Genomic DNA, 21,730 nt, shown 5'->3' with positions numbered 1-21,730 from the left:
TTCACTGTTCTCTTTGATTTGATATAAGCTGTCTCTGGATAACCTGTTCTTCATGGATTGTGTTGAGAAGCCAGGCAAAGACAGGGTGTTATGTGTCATCCAAGCTTGAAGTCAGGCTGGGGATACATCAGGGCTTTCTTTCCTCAGAAAGAACAGCAAATAAAAAGCAAAAAGAATTCTGAGTTCTCACTCTGAACAATCTTCTTGGTAACCAAAATATTAAATCAACTAGAAGTTAGCAAAATGGGAATGGATTTACCAAGGAGTATTTTGGTGTGTTGGAATTACAGGGGGAAACCAAGGTTTTTGGGAAGTGAATTAAAACAAATATGCTATTGTAAGCAAAGAGCATTTTCTCCTCTTTGGTTTTGACTCTTTCCCTCCATCTTTTTGTCTAACTATAGATCAATACAGAGCAGCAGGCCAAAATCCAGGAGCTGCAGGAAAAGCTGACAAAGGTAACGAATGGGTGGTGAAAGTGAGTTTTTCTCAAGATTTCCCAGTGAAACCTTAATGAAGAGGAGGGATGCACTTTGTTTTACCCTCAAAAATAGAATTAGTCATAGCATGGGGGATGATAAGGAAAAGGGGGTGGGAGCTGGTATCTGAAATCACTGGTGCTCTCAATATGCTTTTGGCTCTTAAGACATGTCAACAGTGTTTATTTTTACAAATGAAGCTGAGTCAGAACTGGAGTAGTGTAGAGAAATTCTCATTTAAAGGCCTGCTTGAGTATTCTCTGGACACTGCACTGGTCCCTTGCTTCTGAAGAAAGGTTCAGCTGGTTTTAGCTCACTGGTAAAACACATGTTGGACTTGCTTTAGATTCCCAGCATACTCTGTTTTAATCACTTGACAGTTCAATTCTTCACAGTAAAAATGTTGAATTATAAGGATTCACAACAGAATTAAAACACCTTATCAACATCTGCTGAAAGTAGTGCAGAATATCAAAGATTTGCTGTCATGGTCAGTCTGGCACTTAAGGAGTCACTGCAAGAACAGTCAGGGAACTTCTCTTATTGGAATCCTTCAGCAGGAGAGAAAGGGGTTGTCATAATAATCCCCAGATTGAGCTTTTCAAACTTGGCACCTGCTGAGAGAGGGGTATTTCCAGGGTTAATGATAATGAATATGGAGGCCAAAACTACATAGAGATAGTACTTCTAATATTTTAAAACAATCGTGTTTTAATCCCCTGTCTCCTTTTCTACCTGCATTAATGCCAAGGAATTATGTGTAGGCCAACAGGTTATTCTCCTTGTCCTTTAGTAAGAGTATTTTGTGAGTGTTTTTGAAGAATTTGGGCTGAATTTGGGGATAGACAACTTTCAGGATGTAGAGTCGAGTAACTTGCAGTATAGCAAGACAAACATGTATCCTAGATTCTAATTGTTTTTTGAAATTGAAGTCAAAATTATGTAGCAGATGTTAAAATTTGGACTCCTGCACATGTTAATTTAAACTGTTAGACCAAAGTTCTGTAGTTTTATTGAGAATGTTGACCATCTTGAAGTTCTGAACCTTTCACACAGCAAATTTTGGTGTGTGCTTTTCATATAATACCTTTTTTCCTTCTCTCTTGACCTTCAGGCTGTGAAAGCCAGCTCAGAGGCAACTGAGCTCCTGCAGAATATCCGTCAGGCAAAGGAGAGAGCTGAGAAGGAGTTGGAGAAACTGCAGAACCGGGAAGATTCTAATGAAAGCATGAAGAAAAAATTGCTTGAAGCAGAGGTGAGTGCAGAGTGTCTGTCTAGACTAAATTAGTTATTGGGATGTGTCTTAGTTTAGGAACCTTCACCTGGGTGGCTCTGAGCAGCATGTATTCCTGTAGGAATTCTTCAGGGGAAGGTGCTGTTAGACATTAATCCATTTTTGATTAAAAAACATATTTCTTTGAGAAAAACAGAGGGGTTTTATTTTCAGTGATGAGTCGATAAGGATGTGTGGTTAACCTGGGGGATTTGGGGCGTGATGAGGATTCAAAATATGAATACCAGCCATATATTGACTGCTTCAGCATGTTTTCTCTAGAAACTACTCCTTGCTTTGTGCTAATGCAGAGTTGGGTGGCCTAAACAGCAGCTCATAATTGCTCTGCAGGAACGGCGCCATTCTCTGGAGAATCAAGTGAAGAGATTAGAGACTGTGGAACGAAGAGAAAACCGCCTAAAAGAAGATATTCAAACTAAATCTCAGCAGATTCAACAGATGGCAGAAAAAATTCTGGTGAGCAGAGATGAAAATGAAACTTAGAGGCTAAGAGTTGTAAGAAAAGGGTAGGGAAGAATCAGAAGATGTAGAATTGCATTGAATAAGGTGGAAATTGTTGAATAAAGGGATTTGTTTCCTGTGCCAGTTATACTGGAGAAAGCTTAAGCATTCAAATACTATTTGCACCTCTAGTTACAAACTCACTCCTGTGCCTTTAGTCTTAATAGTGCTTCAAAACTGGAGTCGTCCCAGTGGCAAAACTTTTCAGTCAACCCAGTAATACTGAAATTATTTATCCAGTGATTGTTTCAGAGATAAAACATTCTGAGGATGGGTTACTGCAACAGCAAAAACATCTGTTTTAAAGTAAATTGCAGAGGAATTTAGAGGTCAGATATATTAGAAATGCTTACATTTTGAAGCAGAGAGAAATTAGTCATCCAAACTGTTCATCTCCAAAGATATTTCTTAGGAAACCATTTGCACCCACATAACTTCTCTGTTGGCAATTTCTTGTTTCTCTCCTGGTTAAAACTATGAAGGCAAGTTAGTATGTCAGTCTCTAGTGAATCAAGCAGAGAGTGTTTCTAATAACTTTGCTTCCCTGGGACAGAAACCATAATTTAATACTGGAATAATTAAATTTATTTTGCCTTCCTCATGAATTTTCTCTGTGTGTTGCCAATATGACAAGGGAAAAAAGGATTACATTTACTGGTAGTAAGCCTAAGATGAGGCACACCTGAGGAAGGCCAAATGGAAATGTAAAAATAAACATATTTGGAGTCAACAGATGACCCAGGTTTGTTCTGGGTGCATAGACTTTAGCATCAGAATGCTGAGCACTGTCAAGAAAAGGAAGAATCAGTTCTTTAGTAGTGCTGTTCCTTTCAAATTGTTTTGATAGCAGGGATGCATGGTAAGTGGGAGACTATGGTTGTGCTGGGCACAGAGCCAACTTTATGTTTAGAAATAGTGTAAAACTTTGAATTGTTTTGTAAGCCTCTTGTGTATATTTGGGGATTGTTCCTTGGTTTTGATTATGATCTCTGTGGAGGAGAAAGTGGAAGGGAAGGCAGAAATATAAACTAAATGTTTATACCATGAGATATGTTTAGCTTTTCTTATGGATAGTTTCCATGGAGTCCTGACAGAATGTTGGAAGGGTACAAAAGTATTTTATAAAAAAAGTCAAACAGGCATTGAAGAAATGATCCTACAGTCATTGCAATTGATCTGGGAGCACAGGGTACTGGTTTTCTTTTTCTTCCACTCCTACCCTGTACCTTCCCTCAAGTTGTCTCTTCAAACATTTTTGACTTTTCCTGGTATAGAGCAGTAGCAAGGGAGTTGAAGATACAGAATTGCATAGAATAAGATGGAAATTGCTGAATAAAGGCATGGTTTTCATGTACACTCATGTAGCAGTACCTAAGAAGTACCTGCTCATCTTATCTGTAAGGAACTGATGAAGAAGGAACAAGTTAGAGAAGATACTTCTGCCTGCCTGAAAGTGCAGATCATTGCTGTGATGCCAATAACAAAGTCAGTGCTACATAGAGAATACTGAGTGAGAGCAGGACTGGTAAGAAATTACCTTTTTAAGCCCACACTGGCTGTTAAGTGCCACTGCAGGGACTGGTGAAGCTTCTGCTACAATATGAGCAGTCTGAATCTGGGAGCTTTGAAGCTGCTGCTGATCTGGTTGTCTGATTCTCTGCCAGGACCTGAAACGTGTGGGTTTCTGGGGGAGGTGAGTTGTCCCTCTTGTTGCTGGGAGACATTATTTCAATTGCAAAAAGCAGCAATCTCCATTCCATGCAGGAATGTCAAGGACTAGGCACTGTTGATGACCTACTTTTGGTGAACCTCCTCTTTGATTCTCACTTCTGGAAAAGGAGGTCTATTGCAATTACTGGAGCAAAAAAAGCCTTCAAGATGAGGAAGATCAGGAAATGTCTCCAATATGAGGAAGATCAGGAAAAAGCATGTCAAAATACTATGAAAAGTACTAAAACACACACAAATACCAGGAAATTTTCCTGTGCTGTGCACTAATGAGGGCAGACAGGAGATCCAGATGTGCCACAGCACCTGAACTTGTCTATGCAAGAGTCAGCCCAGTGGTAGTGAATGACAGACCTGGACCTGCTCCTGTTCTAAGGAAATTGTTGGAATGGCAAATACGACAATAAATGAACATAAAGTTGTAAGCTCGGCTCTTGAGAGATGTCCTGTTGAAAGGTGATTGTAGATAGACCCCAAATAATATAGTCAGACTGCAGAAATAGCTAATTTCTGAAATACAAATTAAGTCCTTACTGTGCATGGCTGAAACTACCTGATGTGAAATAAAGAGGCTAGAAAGATTCTGGTATGTTCCACCACACATATTGCCTCCTGCACTTTTCAATTTTGAAGCCATTTATAAATAGCATTTCTGACAACATTTGTCCAAGGAATACAGCAAAGTAAATGCTATTCCCCCTCTGAATGCAGAATGAAAAGCACAGACAGCAGTACCCCGTTATTGAGGTCTGCTGCAAGAAAACAAGTGAGAGACCTTGTTAAAAATAGATCTGAACTTCCTGTGATGCCACTGCAGCTATAAAATGTTTATAACTGTGTTTTCACCAAATGTCCTTGGCCTATCTTTGGGTGTATTTTACTGGGAGATGGAGATTTTTACCATGGAAGTAGAAATGTTTGTCCTTAGCAGTGTTCCCACTCTGCAGTAGATGGGTCAGCAGCAATATGCAAACTTTAAGTTGACAATATTCAGGTCTCATAATGCTTTTTTTTTTTTTTTTTTTTCCTACCATGACAGCCTGGACTTGGGATTTTTATAGTGTGAAGCCTTAAAAAGGAGAATGAATGTTTGGTACCTGTGTAACATGTACTCTCAGCACCTACCATTTGCTTGTGTCTGAATATGAATTTTTGCTGCTTTTAGGAGCTGGAGGAAAAGCACCGTGAGGCTCAGATCGCAGCACAACATCTGGAGCTGCAGCTGAAACAGAAGGAACAATTCTATGAGGAGAAACTCAAAGTAAAAATATCTTATCTCCCTACAAGCTTTTGTGGGTAGAATGGGTTCAGTGAGAAGCAGTTGCCTTTAGGCTCTGATTGCTTTGTCTTGTTACCATTGCTGCAATCTTGAGGGAGCTTAGTGGAATCTAAATCAGTTTTTTCCTGTTTTTTCTGCCATTGTACCTTATCTGTCTGTGGCACTGGTTTAGGAGAGGTAGCATTTGAAGCCACAACTACAGGAAGGCATTTGTTGGTTGTAATTTGACTTTTGCTGACTAACTAATACTTAGTTAGTGCTATTGGATCCCAAACTCTGAAGAAGCTTTCAGTTCCCACTGAAAGCTTTTCTGTGAGTGTTCACTCAGCCTACCTGCAAGTTTTAAATGCAGCAAATAGTAGACCATTTCTGAAATTCCATCTTGGAGCTGGAACATCTGCCAAGAAGCCACAGAAACCACCCACTTTGTTTTTGTCTTTTCCAGGGTAGCATTAACAAACAGTTAGAAATAGACACCATCTAAAATTAGGAAAAACAAGCTGGCAAATAGGAGTATGTACACTGGCTAAGGATTTTTCTAAAGAACTTGCAGTATGACAGCCAGTAAATGCGTTTTGTAAGAATCTTTGCTAAGAACAAATTATTCTCAGTAGAAACAGTCTTTATCTTGTACATTTATCTAGTACTTTAATTCTACATTTTTGCTTAAATGTGAGAGGATGTAGTATTTAAGAGGAGAGAAGAAAATTCTGTGGGAGAAATATGAAGGATAAAAGAGAAGTAAGAAGATTTGCTGGCAGATCAGAGCATGTGGTTATCAGTAATGACAGGAGAGTGATAGCAGGAAAATCAGATGTAGATGTTGAGAAAGAGTGATATAAAAACTGGAAAAGAGGATAGGCATTGGGAAAAAAAGAAAAAGAAAAAGAACTGATGTATTATGGGGCTCTATGATGTAGGGTTTAATAGGAGAAATCAGGAAGCCAGTTGAAAGAGGTTCAAAGGGATAAAACAGGACATGGAGTTTTTGTAAGTGGAAAAGTAAAAAGTATCCTGTGGTGTCCAGAGTTTGTGCCTTTGAAAATCTTGTCTTTGAAGGAAGAGACCTTCAGTTTAAGAACTGATTTAGAATCTGGTCATACATACACAACATGCATTTCTAGAAAAATGTATCAGTTCATTACTTTAGTCCTGTTCACAATGACAGCTACTCACGCCACAAAAAAAAGTTTTTTACTTTGCCATTAGATTTTTCTCGCTCACTGAAAGAATTCTTGTGGTCTCAGCTGCCTTCTCATCCATACCTATGGAACTCACAAATTACTTGTGAGCCATGTTGGTAGGGCAGCTAAAGGATGGGTACTTTCCTATTTCTTCTGCTGTACGTATTGGGGCATAGAGTCTTTTCTGTTTTCTGTTGCATTAGGCTGGAACAGTTATTGAACACAGTTTCTACGACTTAAAATAATAATTTAAAAATCTACAATATCTCCATATCTCTATAAAATCTTATTGTTAAATTCAGTCTTCAGAGATAACAGAGAGTGCTCTTTTTGGAGTTTGCTCTTCCATGGATTTCATACAATTGCATCAGGGATTTAATTTTGCTTGAGATATGACCAATTGCTTACAGAAAAAAAATCTGTATTGATGATTTTCTTTTTGCTTGCCCTTTGCCCAGTGAAACAGATAAAATTTAGACAAAAGAAATGTCTTCATTTAGGTGTTGGAAAATCAGATGAAGAAGGATCTTGCAGATAAGGAAGCACTTGAGAATATGCTCAGAAGACATGAAGAAGAAGCACGTGAGAAATGCAAAGTCCTGGCTGAACAGAAGGCGGTATGTGGTGTTGAGCTGGAAATCAAAGCTGTTTGAAGAGTAGCTTTCTGAGACTGATTTCAAGCAAGATAATCTTGTTTGAGGTTCTGTAGTGCTGCTAGGCTGCTTTGAAGGAAATTCATTGATTAATATACATTTTAAGACTTGGGTTTTTTAAATTCAGAGTATCTTCAAGAATATTTCCTTAAAAAAAACCATGCAGCTTGCTGCATGCTCCTCGTTTTGTGCCTTGATAATGGTTGCTTTTTCCTAACATTAAAGCAATAGAAAGCAGCTGCAAATAGCTCCAGTAATTGCATCTGTGTTGCTCATTTTGGCCATTTGATCAGTTTTCTTTTAGTTCATTTTAGTTTCTGGAAAAAGTTCAGACTTTTTTTAATAAACTTTATTTTTGTAACCGCTCGCGTTGTGCCATCTCAAAGGCTCGCTGCTGTGTTTCAGATGATCAATGCAATGGATTCCAAGATCAGGTCACTGGAGCAGAGAATTGTGGAATTGTCTGAGGCCAACAAACTGGCAGCAAATAGCAGCCTCTTTACCCAGAGGAACATGTAAGTGTGGCAGCTGCTGTCACTGCTGAACAGGTCTCAGGAAGATGACCTTAAAGCCTTTTCCAATTGAAATGATTCTCTGATTCACCATGTAAAAGTGGCTCTTTTTTTTTGCAGGCCTGCTGTGCTCCCTGCTTGTTTTTCAGTGATAGCCTTTCAAAAATATGCTTTGTTCTTCAAATAGTGGGGGCTCGCTGTGTATTTTGTGTTTTCTCAAACATGACTGGGAAAATTGGTTTGTATTACAGTGTTTACTTTGGAGCATTTCCTAAGGCAGGTGATTTGTGTAGGTTTACCAAATATGTTAAATGAATACTAATAATTTTATGTCTAAAATATCCTTGGAGAAGCACACATTCCTTCTTTAAACATAGATATTGCTAATAGATTTGTATTTTACTCAGTTCCCCTAACACATGATTTTGAAATTGAAAACATTAAACACCCTTCACTCACAAACACTGTATCATGCCTTGATGGATAGAAGACAAGGAATAGCAAGCACTAGATTTTTAAGCCAAGAATTTCTCTGCATGTTTTTGAATTCTTCTGTTTCAGATCCTTTTGTCTGCCTGAACTTTATTTTTCTTTGGGTTTTAGCTGAGATTCCTTATCCTTACAATGATGTTTTTCTTTGATAAATGACTTAGAGGTATTCTACTTCAAATGTAGGAAAAAGCATGGATTGTTTGATACATCCTGCAGGGCAAGGCTAAAACAGCTGAGTTCAGAGATTCACCAGCTTGGTTTGCAGCAAGGTTTCAGTGTCCATCCAACATCAGGCAGTGCCTTTGTGGGAAGCACTTGGATAGATTCACCTCAAATATTGAATAGAATCAGACAAGGAAGAGTCTTGGCAAGGGCTTGCTTTGGTTTCATTCCTTCTCTGTAGTCATTATGCCTCCAGATATGTAATGGCTCCAATTTTCATTGCATTTCAAATACCTTGCAAATTATTTTAGCCTGAGCAGCAAAAATATTCAAAGAAATAACTGAGGAATTTAATTGTGTTGCTTAATGCTCCAGATGACCTCCAGTTAATCACCCAGGGAGTTTGTTGAGGCAGCAAAAGCCATGACTTACCTTCAGTCTAAAATAAAATAGAAATGTCTCAAGGTGGAGCTGGGAAGTGTATGGAAGGTTGAGTGTCTCTGTCATGGGTGCTGAGCTGAGTGTAAGGAGTTAAAGCATCCTCTAGGAGCTGTATCCTTGACTGGAGAGCCACAGAAAACAAGAAAAACATTATAATGTTTTAACATACAATTTAAAATAGATTATTGAGAGACATATTGTCAAATGATGAACTTTGCAGGATTGGTAGGAGATAGTACAGAATTAGCAACATTTTGAGAGAAAATTACTTAATTATGCATGCAGATAGTTAATGAATTTGTACTTATTTTGTGAATTGGGCTTTTGAAAATGTATAAATTGTTGTTGGACTGCATTTTGAACCAACAAAAGCTGCAGCTAATCTGAGCATGCATCAAGAGGAGAGCTAGTGATTAAACCCTTCAGAGGAGAGGGGAGCTCTGCAAGCTTTTGTTCCAGCAGTATCTGAGGAAACCAATGATTATCAAGTTCCTGAGAAGATAGCCCAGTAAACAGCAGGAAATGAAATAACACCATTTGACAGTTCTGACTGACAATAATCTGTAGAGGTAAATTAAAAAACCAGAGAGAGTGAAAGGGTGGTTTTGCTTGCAATGCACAGAAATGTGAGTCAGAAGATTTAAGTTCTATTTTTAGTTTTGTTAAGTCTTCCTATTTGATCTTGGGCAACCCACATAATTTCTCTGGGATAGGATTAATAACAGCTTATCTCACAGTGAACTTCTTAAAACATTAATTCATTAATATATGTAGAGCTTTGTGGGGCTTCTAAGTAGAAATCACTCTATGAGGCAGAATTTTCCAATGCATGATAACACAATTCCAGGAACTGTAAATAATTTTTGAGTGTCCATTTCAAATAGTAACAATTAATCACTGCCAGCTCTCAAAATTCTTATGAGAACAAGTAATTCTTTTTGTTCAGTTTGTGGATTAAGACTTTGATCAGAGGCAGCAAAGCTTCACTTCAGTGTAGGTCAAGTTCTGTGTCCATTACAGCTGTCAGAAGCCCCCAACAAAACAACCCCCAACACACTACCCCAGTCCTGGAGTTCCTCTTATCTCATAGAAAAACACTGGGAGAAAGCAACTCTTAGAATTTATTTTTCCTCTGTAGAAAGACATGTGACAAGGAACTGATGAAGTGAGAAGAATGAATTGTATCTTAAATAGCATTATAGATTACCCTCTGCAAGATTTATTTATCTGTGCAAATGGCAAAGATGGAATTTTAGTGCTCTGGACATTTGTTGATGAATACACTAATATTTTTTATTTTTAGCTGGGATGTAGAATTTAAGCCATGAACTGAACTGCTCTACTTAAAAGCAAATTTGTGTTCTTCCTTACTTCACCCCAGTGGAAGGACACATGTTAAGGGCATTTTGGGTTTGTCACTTGTGCCTTTCTCCTATCAGGAAAGCCCAAGAGGAGATGATTTCAGAACTCAGGCAACAGAAGTTCTACTTGGAAACACAAGCTGGAAAGTTGGAGGCCCAGAATCGAAAATTAGAAGAACAATTGGAAAAGATGAGTCACCAAGATCACACTGACAAGAACCGCCTGCTGGAATTGGAGACACGGCTAAGAGAGGTGAAAACATGGCTCTAATCCCTCCCAATCAACTCTCTTAAATGTATCCCATTTTGTGAATACAGTAAGAACCAGAATTAACTTCTTGTAGTGGTATTTGAAAGTGTAGTAGTAATTAAGAAAAAAAAAAAGGCTCGTTTAAAGGAGATAAATGTAAGTATGAAGGACTTGTCATCCTGAATATGAGCTTTTAGATCATCTTGCTTTTTCAGAATTCTATTTCTATGTTTATTTGTACAATTCCCTCATAATATTGTCTGGGTAGAGAATGATAACTCAGCAATGTACAATGACCAGACAGGTAACCTGTAGCCTTAGAGTCTACAGCTAAGAAAGCAAAGGACACAGCTGAATTGCTGTAAGAAAAAAGGAACCTGCTGCTTTATGCACCATTTTCAGAGTTTTCTGGGCAAAAACCTAACAGTAATATGGAAATATACACTTTTAAAAATCTGTGAGCTGTGCTTCATTTTTAATTTTGTATTAACTAGTTTGGATCTGCAAGTTCTTCTCCAGTCTCACTCCACTAATTTTCAGCTAAGGCTGAAATCTTGCCTTCAGCTGAGGTTGTTGGACAACCAGCCTGTCCTCCTTTGGCCAGAAGCTGGCTGAGACCAGTGTAAGGTTTCTGACAGCCTTGTCACACATCTCAAGCACAACAGACAGATTCCCTTGTGATAGCAGGGAAGCTGAAGAAGGTGCTAAGGTTTGGAATTGATCCTGAACACTGAGATCTATTTTAGTAGTTCATTTCTTATCCCTGGAGTGACACGTTTATCCCTGTGTGTGCTGCAAGAAAATCTTCATCAGAAGCCACTCAGGTAAAACCAGAACCAGAGCTGGTGGGTTCCTTTAAAAGGAACCTGAAGAGAAGATGAAACATGGAAGTCAATTGCAAAATGTAGGTAATGTATGCCCAGAGATACCCAAATAAAGATCCTTAGAGACTCTCAGCTTCAGTGAAGAAAGTTCATCACAAACTACTTCAGCATTTTCTATCAGTGTTTGATATGCTTGAGTTACAGCTGGAACTATTCTTATGCCCTTGTTTCAAAATGCCAGGTTGTTTTTTCCAAGAAAACCAGTAGATTTTAGGGAATAAACTAAGCTGTGTCCTTGATTTCTCAGTGCCTTAAGTCTGTCAGGGGAATAGACATGGCAATGGCATCTTAAAGTGGGTTCTGAAATGAGACTGCATTGCCTGTCATGTCTTTGTTAGTAACTTACATTTGGATGCTACTGGCTTTCTTCAGGTTAGTCTAGAGCATGAAGAACAAAAGCTGGAGCTCAAGAGGCAGCTGACAGAGCTGCAGCTGACCCTGCAGGAGAGAGAATCCCAGATCACGGGGCTGCAGGCTGCACGCACAGCCCTGGAGAACCAGCTCAGGGAGGCCAAGACCGAGCTGGAGGAGACCACGGCTGAGGCAGAGGAGGAGATCCAAGCCCTCACGGTGAGCCCTGAAACTGCACATACACACTAGAATTATGTAGGTGCATGTTTCGTGAAGAGGTTAAAAGGAATTTGTGATCTAATTTTTGATTTTCAGAAATGGATATGAATTGTGCCTTGTGTTGACAGAGGTGTGAATGGCTAAACTGTCAAATTTAACCTTATGAATACTTCCTAGTAATGGTTCCTTGCTGCCTAAACTCACTGATGGCTTGTTAGGAGCATTATTACTTTTGTTTTGAGGTGAAAGTTGCATCTGAAATTGGTGTTGTTAGTTTAACTCTGTGATTTACTTATTTAAATAATAGCTCATGGGTTTGAAAGTACTTGATGGTCATAAGTGTTTTGATGATTTTTTTTTTTCCTATCAGTTACCCTGCTTTGAGGATACTTATTCAGGGGAAAAAAAATAACCCACCAAATTCCTAGGGAGAGTGTTCTAACACAATTTTATTCCAATGCTTGTTTCACTAAAAGTTGTCATGTGTGTCTTGCAGTCTGGTGAGATGTGTGAGTGCTAGGGAAACAAAGTTCAAGTCCTGCCACCCTCTTCCACCCCAACCCCCTGTTAATAGAGTTCTAGATTATATGCTGCTGGTTGTTGTCTCTTGAGCACAAAAAGATGCTTTCAAACTGTTTGATTCTAGGAAATATTTCCTTCACAAAAGATTCCCAGGGTTGCAGGTAGAGAGTTTCACCTGCTACCAGCTAACCCCCCCTTGAGCAGCAGCCTTTAATGACCTTCAAATCGTGTGATTTGGAAGTGTTGAAAATGGGCATTCTCGTGCTCCAGTGGCATTTAATCAAAGAACTGTTCTGAATATTGCTGCCATTGCTGGTTTTTGGGAGGGGAGGTGGGCTTAGCTGACACAGGCACTGGTATTATGCTGATGCTTTGGGTAGATGAATGGCAGAACCATTCCCTCTGTTCTCTTTAGAGGGCACAGGCTGGGCAAGTGCAGCAAACAGCATCGAGGCCTAAGAATAGCTGAATAGAAACGGCATCGGGTTCCTTTTTGCTCACAGCTCAGGCAGTCCCTTCCCAGCCGAAAGCTTTGCATAACAGCCACAATCACTGCCAGGGGGCTGGCAATGCCTTGGGATCTGTACCCAGCAGTGAAACAGATGAATATTCATGACCTGTGTTCACTCACTTATTGCTCCAGTTAATGGGGCAAACTGGTAGTGCTGGACCAGCTGCTGTTAGTCCAGCCCAGTAGGCTTGGGACTATTCCTGTCATGGAGTTTTTTACATACTTTTCTTTCTCACATTGCCTGTTGTGGTAAGATAGCTTTTAAGCTCTCATATTTGACTTCTGCTGAACGTTTTTTTTTTTCCTGTTTAGTCTCTTGGCTCTAAGGAAAATGTTCTGAATGAAGAAAGGTGGCTGGATGTGCTTGAGCAGTAACCTTTCGTTTGTTAAGTTCTCAGATAGCACATGACATTAGACACTTGTTAAATCACTTTGAATTTTGAGAGAGGCCATGAGGCTGAAACAAGAACTTTTTGCTTTGTCATGCTTTGCTTGTAAATTAGGGGGTAAAATGGTGCATGCAATACTGCATTCTTTAAAATGAGTGTTTGAACTTTTCTGTACTTTAGATGCTGTCCTCTAAAGAGTTGATTATTATGTTTTGCACTGCTTTTTAGAGAGGCTTGGGCTTAAATGAGACTTGATGGTAGGATTCAGGTAGATTGGCAGAGCTGTTTGGGTAGCTTGCATTATACATCATTATAGTTTTTCTTTGCAAGCATTAAATTGTATGAAGTATTTATTTTCTACAAAACAACAATCTGGATACGGAAGTAAAACCAACTCAAATTAAAATATCAAGAATGTAAAAACTTAACATGGGATCAACAAGTCTTCTGGTGACCATTTCACATGGAACCTGTTACATAATTCCATTCTTGAGCTTGTACATTTTCCTAAAACACTTCAGAGTTGGGAGCATAAGTGTATTTTGATTAAGTAGGATGGGACTTTTGCTAATCAGTTCTTTGCCACTGCAAAGTGCTTTCATAGCCTGCAGCATCTGCCTTCCAAACTTTGCTTGCTGGTAGGTTGCTCTGCAGTTTGTTTAGCAACAGCATTCTCGAATTCTAATGTATGAAAAATTGATGATTAACTTCTTACCTCCTTTAGGCACATAGAGATGAAATCCAGCGTAAATTTGAAGCCCTTCGTAATAGCTGCACAGTGAGTATTAAATACAGATCATTGAATTATTTTGAAATTAAGAATAATGAAACAAACAATTTCCTCATTTAATCCTTGATGACACTAGTTCCTAATGTGGACTTCTGGCTTCAAGGTGCTAGTAGGAGCTGAATGGATTGGATTTCTTTTAGGTTTCAGGTAAACCTCAATTTTGAGGTTTCAGTCTGATCATGAAATTGTCACTGTTCTTCTTTTTGGAGAAGAAAGTAAATTAAAATATCTCATTGCAGTGCAGCTAATAAGAATGGTGGAGCAGCTGCAAAAAAATGACTTTAGGTGAAGATCTTTTCTGTTCACAAGAAGAAAAGATCTACCTGTCCAAATCCTGAGCTGCATTGTAGATCTAGGCCAGAGTGGGTTTTAAGGAGGACTTTAACACTGTTTGAAGAGACAAAAAATGTTAAGGCTCCAAATAACACATTGGCATACAGCAGAGAGAACCAGGATCGAAATTTTCACCTTCTGTTGCTTGAGATCTTTGATATTTTGATTGACATCTGTTTTCAGATTCATTTCATCAGTCCAGGATAGGTGTCCAAAGGCTTTGTCTATCCACAGGGATTCTTGCAGTTTAACACTGTCTTCACACTTGTTCATGGTAGTTGATGGAGAATATCTGCCTTCCAAGGACATGAATTACACAAGTGTTGGATAAGGCCCACAGTCCTCTGGGTCAGCAGTGACTGTGAATTATTCTGGGCTTTTTCTCTCTGCCCCACACTGTAAGCAGGGCTTAATTGCTGGGACATTTTATCTTGACTGTTTCCCTGCTTCCAGTGATTTCCTCAAATGTAATTTTTCATGCTGTAGGACTATGTCTTTAATGTATAAAGTTTTCATCTTTCAAAATGTCTTTTCAGCATGAGAGTCATTCTGTTTTCCTCATTTGCTCTTTAGCACTAAGCAAGGGAGTTCTTCTGGACATAGATTATCTAGATAGGAAGAAGTGAGCTTTCCAAAGTGTTTTAACCTCTGTCTAAAAGAAATCCTACACAAGAAACTTCACTTTCTGTTCCCTTCCTCATTTTCTTAGACTGAATGTCTGGCTCCCTATGTGTCATCATAGATGTTACATCCAGAGCTATTTTCTGTGGCTCTGGATCTTGCCTTTCATTCAGAGTGACAGCTTTCTGTGAAAACACTTTTGTGATCTCCATGCAGGGAAAAACCAGGTGTGGAAACTCTGGTCACTGCAGGGTCACCTGCCTTGCAGAGCTGTAACTCATTATCCAGTGACACTTCAGCTCTGAGTGTGGGGAACAAGCTCCAGCAGTGAAGAATGACCCATAACATTTCCAGAATGTCAAGAACTTCAAAGGACTTGTAAAGTGTTGTGCATTGTAAGGCCCTTCAGTGGGATAAGTGGGATCAGACATCCTCATCAATAAGAAATTAATTAAATAGTTCCTAAATGAATAATACATGCTCATCATACTTTCTCTTTCCCGCCCAGGAGAATGCATGTATAATTTAATTGACCATGGACAGATAATTTCATGTTTTGTGTTATGACTGCTCCTGGCTGTTCATCCTGCCTGAGGAATGAGGAAATCAGGGCAATCTTCTATTGCCAGTGAGGGTCAAGAAATGCTAATTACACTGCTTTCACCAGATATTTCAAACTTGTTTTTGTCTGATGATACCAGTATGATGCAGGCTGTGCTTTCTAGTGACCGTGTGACTCCACTTGAAGGTGATTAGAATTTATACTCCTTTTAAAATCCAACAACACTTCAAGGGAATAATTGTAATATGCTGCTACTTATACAGTATGAAAAAGGATGGATTTATTCATTCAGGAAGTTCTCAGGAGAGATCCTTTTTAAGCTGCCACAAACTCCTTGAACTAGTCTGGCAAACTTTGGTAGGGAATTACTTTTTATTTGATCTTATTGAGAAGCCCCAAACAGCATAAGAATATGAAAATAAGATTAGACAGGAAAGAAATATTGAAAAATTGAATTGCTTCAGTAATTACTTCAGTACTTTTGTACTTCAGAACTTTTGTCTTCAAAAGATAAATAAAAATACCTAATCTACTTTCTTTGGTATTGTTCCTTTTTCTCTAGCTTCACAAAAGTCACAGCTTCTGATTGTAGAGAAGGCTGTGCCTGCTTTCCTTGTTTCCTCATTGCACCCTTGTTCTTCCTTTTGCTGAGGTCTCTGACCAAGGAGGTATTTTTGGATTCTCCTTTTCCATGCTTTCTCTGTCACTCAGTTGAGCAGGAAATAATAGGATATGTAATTACAACAAAAATTGTAACTTGTGGTACCTGCTGTACACACACATGCTCGTGGGCACACACAATCTTATCACAACCTTCTCACAATCATAGCTCATCCAGAAAATCTGTTGAGGGAGAAGAACTAGTTCCCTACATTTATTCTATAAAATAAATGGTCCAGTTGAGTGTTAAAAGTATTTTCCAGACAATCAAAGAAAGATCTAGAAATAAAAGGCACTATTAAATAGGAAAATTTACACGTGTCAGTTGTTTCCAGATACCTCTGAATTATGGCTTGTTCTGAGAACATCAACATGTTTAAAGTTAAAAATACAGCTAAATAATACTATCTAAATAATAATAGAATTGTTTCCAAAAGGAAACTTCCAGTAAGCAGGCAGGAAAGTCTTTAAATGTTTAGCAGGAAAGAGTCCTCGACAAGCCTTGCACTCAGCTTAGTAAAACACCAGAGAACCACTATCTGAATTGTCTGGGTTTTTCAGGTACAGGCTGTTCCTTTTACTCTAGCAATGAGTGGCATTTCTTATTATTAACTGGATATTGCATTTCCATTTATTCAAGTTTTGTCCAATAAAACAAGGTTTATGTTCCCTTGAGTTTCTTTTGTCATCATCTTGTGTTCCAGTCTTAAACATTAACAGGCCTGATCTGCATTTGTGCAAATGATTGGATGCTGAGGCATTAAATCTGTGAGCCCATCAGACAGGTATAATTTTAGTTATGTGTGAATTCCTGCTGAATTCAGTCTAAGATCCTGATTCTACATTGGCTCAATAAGTTGACATACAAGAATAATCTGTGTTCTTTTGAGCTTCCAGAATAATACTCAAAGATATTACCTTGATGCTAAATTGTGTTTCAGAGTAAAGGAATTTTGCCCACTGTGACAAGGCTAATACCCAGGCAAAAACTCTTATATGGCTCTGTTAAATTTCTGGGAAAAAAAAAATCCTTTTGGGTGGAAGGGGTAATCCTTGATTCCCATTCCACAGAAAATATGATGGCACATACCAGTTACAGGCAGAAATGGAGCTTTGTAGTTTTTGTAGCCTGACAGAAAATTCTAAGGCGTTGGTGTGAGAGAGGCTAATGAGACCTTCACTATGGACATCATCATCATCATCATCATCATTTGAGGAAGAGGCTCCTGTTTGGGAGAGGCAGCTCATCTTCTGGGACCTAGGACAGGAACACAGGGACTGGGTGTCTTAATCCTGGCTTGCTGTGGGACGGAGAGGAATGCAGTCTGGGCAGTGTCCTAATACTCTGCAGCTCCCAATGTCCCTCAAGTTAAACCAGGATATGTTTTTGGAGACTGAGATCCATGTTTAAGGTGTGTTTCAAGGGACAGATGTTGTCTGATTGTAGAGAGGGGAGGAAAATGAGAGGTTCATTGTTAGATTGTACCTGTTCCATCAATCCCTATCTGCAGCCCTGTTTGAGAGCCTGGGCCTCTCAGTGTTGGGATTTCTCTGCCTGAAAAGCTTTGTCTCAGAGAGTGGGTAAAGACAAAAGGAGTCTGATGTCTGCTCTCATTTCCTCCTCACAATAATTTGGTGCTGAGAGACAGCTTTTTCTCGTTTCCTATTTACTTCTGACAGGTAGCTTTCTGGTAAAGATTAGTGGGGATGGGGAGGAGTGGAAATGGATAGAGCAACACTATTAGTCTGGAATTGCATTAAACTCCAAATAAGACACTGATGATAGCATCCCAAAGCAGTTTCCCTTGCTGTGTCCTAGCATTTTTCTGCACATTTGTTGATGGCATCTGAGGACTGAGACACCTTTTTGAAGGAATAGGGTATGGGGAAGTTTGCAAGCTGCAGTTATAATGTATAAATAAAACTCCTTAATTTTCTCCTTTTCCTCGTTATTGTGCCTGTGGTTTTGATATGTGGAGCATATGGATTAAATTTAATACATTTTGTCTGATATGCAAACCAGATTGTCATGGCCCTGACTGTTTGTTGCTGTGATATTTGATTTGATCCGTGGCTGGAGAGGTTTGTAGGACCAGGGGTACCAGCTGTGAATCTGCTCAGTCTCACTAGAGGAATACTTTACTTTCCTCAGAATATTCACTGGGGAGGGAATTAAGCTGGATATGCCCCTTCTGCTGAGGAGCTGCTATGCTTGGGTTGCTCTGCAATATTTAAAAATGAGATACAGTCCTCTGCATCAGGATAAAGATAAGCTGTGTGCTTAGATGTGGTGTGCAGTGAACAATCTGTGTAGTTAGATGATATCTCTGTTTTATGGATTAGTTGTGATGAAGATGTGCATAAATAGAGGAGAAAATTCCAGTTGCTCTGTGAGTGGTGATGCAGTGGCTGTCTAGATTGTCTAGAATTGCTTTTCCAAGGTTTCAAGTGTTTGGATAATTTATAAACTTAAAATGTGAAGATTATTCTAATTATATTATAGGTTTCTAAAGGATATAATAGAATTTTCTTACCGATTTTCCTTTAATACACTTCACATTTACCTCAGAATAGCTCAGGGTTGGCTGGTTTGGGTTTTTTGGGGCTTTTTTTGCCTGGAGATTTCCTTAACTGAAAAGAAAAATATCCAAAGCTATTAACTCTTTCCAGGTACAGGATTGGTTGTATGTATGTATGCCTAAGACAACATTTCCAATTAAATGTGGGGTTTTTTGATCTTTTTTGATCTGTGTTTTCTTTTTTGTTGATCCCCAGGACAAACATTTATATGACACTACATCCTATTTTCCTGTGTCAAAATTACCCATTACTCTTTAGGTTTTTTAGTGTTAATAAACTCTCTAATCCTGTTGGTTTATACATAGCTGTAGATAAGTATTGGATGTGTTAACAAACATCCCCTTTCCCCATGAAAAATTGAAGATTTTACCAAGAGGAACAAATTTTCTCTTGTTAAAAAAAAAATTATATCTATCTGCCCAGATTACATTGTCTAGGTTATAATACAGTTGGAATTTAAGCCAAGGTGTTTTGGAACTGTCAGTAAATACTCTGTTAGAAGAAGGAAAGAGCTCATGTCACATCTTCTGGATCCCTTCTTTCTGAACTGCTTTTTTATTTGTCTGAAGTCTTCCAGAAATATCCTACTAGATAAAATGTAGCAGTGAAATAGAATATGATCTGGTTTAATTTTAGTTGTATTCAGGGAAAGAAGTCAAAATCTCAGAACCTGGAATAAAGGAAAATGGGAGCTTAACTTCCAGCCCTTAAGGAATAAAATCAACAGGAAATACAGCCTGTTTTAATAATTAATGAAGTAGTTGGACATAATTTCCCCTGCCTGTTACTTTATCCATATTGTGTTTCCCTCATGTCAGTTTTCTTGTATTTCAAAACTAGCTTAATATTTTTTAATAGAAATTACTTGTAGTAATATATAAAATTGTGGAAGATGGAAGATGGAAATTGTAGATGTGGAAGAAACCATGAATGTATAAAATATATCTTGAAACTGCCTAGATACATGGTGTGGTTAAACATAAAATTAAAACAAATGGAAGAAAAAGTGAGTTTTTATCTGGCAGTTAGCTGTTGTAAGAGCAGTAGGTAAAACATTATAAAAACAAATGTTCTTTTGCTCCTTTTTGTTTGTATAAACATATCTAAGTTCTTATTTCTGTAGCAGTATAGGCAGTAACATATCCTTATGACACAGGCTGCCCCCTCTGAAAGCTTGCTGCAAACAATGCAGAGGAAAATGTGTATTTTGAATGGGGCAGTAAGAGTGCTCAGAAACAAGCACATGATCAGAGCTCTTCAGAAATGTTGTGTTTTCAAGTGTGAATCATCTTGATTTGACCCTGAACATATGGGTGGCAGGAACTCCCCTTCACCCAGCAGGGAGTAATGGCTGTTGGACTTTTTCTGCTCACAGTTTAAAAACCAAATACTGTTAATTTAGATCTAGGAGAGGCATGGTAAAAGGCTGCCAAAATATGCGTTGCAGATTCTTCAAAAAGAAATGGTTGTCATCTTTCCAGAGAGCTGAGAGGAGCTGTGTGCTCTATCCTCTACTGCTTTAGATATTTAAGTCCTTGGCTTGTGTAGGAAATTGGAACATTTAAATTTGAATGTGTGGCCAACTGTGCACTGAGATTTTATTTTTTCCCATTTAATGAAGTATCTTATTCACTTTTCTTTGACATCCAGGCAAAAGAGCCTCTAGGACATATTTTTAAGAGTTGAATGTGAATTGTATAGAGTTTACCAGTTTCTGAAATTCTTTTTATAAAGCTGATTTCAAGATTATCCTGAGGTTTCTTTCTCTTCTGTTGTGGCGATGTTGGATTTGAGTTAGAAGGAGGTTCATATTCATCCACCCAGTGTTCAGGCCTTTCATTCATAACACCAACTGTGAAAATGGCCCACTGTTGTTTATATTTGTCTTTCAGTTGGAGGGGACTGTGGTTTAAAGCTTTTAGTTAATGCTGATTGAACAAATGGATGCTCCCACTTCATCAAAGGCCTTGTTGAGTTTTTGCTTTTCACTGGTTTTCTGTGTTGTGTTACCACACTGGTTTCTTCCCTCGTGTACCCAGCTGCCATCCATAATGCTGTTACTTTGATAGAATGTATTTCTTAACATTTTTCTGCCTTTCCTGGTTATACCCAGTGTTACAAGTAATAATATAAGCAATTCCCTGGGATATCCATCAGGTTGCACTGCCTCCACTTGGTCTGTTTTCTTCAATACCACACTTTGAAAGCTTTTCTGAGAGTAATTAGCCTCATTGCACTTAGGGGAGATTGAGGCAAAAAAGGTAAAGTGCTTTGGCTAAAGGTCTCTGTAAGTCAGCAGCAGAGCTGAGAATCCAGCCAGAACTCCTGGCTTTAGTTATGACAGGTCTCTCAAATAATAAATTACATTGCAGCATATTTATGCTCTGAACCATATTAAAAAAAAAAAAAAAAGCTATTTTCTCTAAGACACAAAACTCTACTCCTAATCCAAGTACATTACTCTGCACAAATATCTACCACTATAACACTGCCCTGTTGTTGAAATTAGAAACAATGTAAAACCTTGGCAATAAATAATTCTGTGTGAGAACGCTTATTCAAAAACCTGTGCTCACTCACATGTAATTTATTTTTCATTCTAGGTGATTTCAGATTTGGAAGAGCAGCTGAACCAGCTCACTGAAGACAATGCAGAGCTCAACAACCAGAATTTCTTCCTGTCCAAACAACTCGACGAGGCCTCGGGGGCCAGCGACGAGGTTGTGCAGCTGCGGAGTGAAGTGGATCATCTCCGCCGAGAGATCACTGAGAGGGAGATGCAGCTGACCAGCCAGAAACAAGTAAGACCTCTAAGTCTGGGTCAGGAGCTCTTTATGGGAGCTGGCAAAAATTCCTTTTACATCTAGAAAACCCATAAGAAGTGATGATGTTTCCCAGGGCAGCTGAGTGAATGGAAATTTTTGGATCTCCCATCATGTTTTGACACAATTTTATGCAGCAGTCCTGCACGC

At 38.7% G+C, this 21,730-nt stretch overlaps 1 protein-coding gene across 8 annotated transcripts in view; it reads left to right on the top strand.

The window, feature by feature from the left end:
- The window catches only part of CIT (citron rho-interacting serine/threonine kinase), a 63,920-nt gene that overhangs the window by 24,794 nt on the left and 17,396 nt on the right, over window positions 1–21,730 (top strand). For all 8 annotated transcript variants that reach the window (XM_088176039.1, XM_088176041.1, XM_088176035.1 and 5 more), the window contains 10 exons: window positions 405–458; window positions 1,594–1,734; window positions 2,104–2,229; window positions 5,168–5,263; window positions 6,966–7,082; window positions 7,524–7,633; window positions 10,165–10,339; window positions 11,593–11,790; window positions 13,937–13,990; window positions 21,362–21,559. In XM_088176039.1, coding sequence (XP_088032165.1) covers window positions 405–458; window positions 1,594–1,734; window positions 2,104–2,229; window positions 5,168–5,263; window positions 6,966–7,082; window positions 7,524–7,633; window positions 10,165–10,339; window positions 11,593–11,790; window positions 13,937–13,990; window positions 21,362–21,559 — 1,269 coding nt within the window. The remainder of the gene's footprint in view (window positions 1–404; window positions 459–1,593; window positions 1,735–2,103; window positions 2,230–5,167; window positions 5,264–6,965; window positions 7,083–7,523; window positions 7,634–10,164; window positions 10,340–11,592; window positions 11,791–13,936; window positions 13,991–21,361; window positions 21,560–21,730) is intronic.

This window comes from Sturnus vulgaris, chromosome 19 (genome assembly GCF_052056855.1).
Source record: "Sturnus vulgaris isolate bStuVul1 chromosome 19, bStuVul1.hap1, whole genome shotgun sequence".
Classification (NCBI taxonomy): Eukaryota; Metazoa; Chordata; class Aves; order Passeriformes; family Sturnidae; genus Sturnus; species Sturnus vulgaris.
The sequence above is the reverse complement of the archived record's forward strand: the minus strand, read 5'-3'. Positions and strand labels throughout refer to the sequence as shown.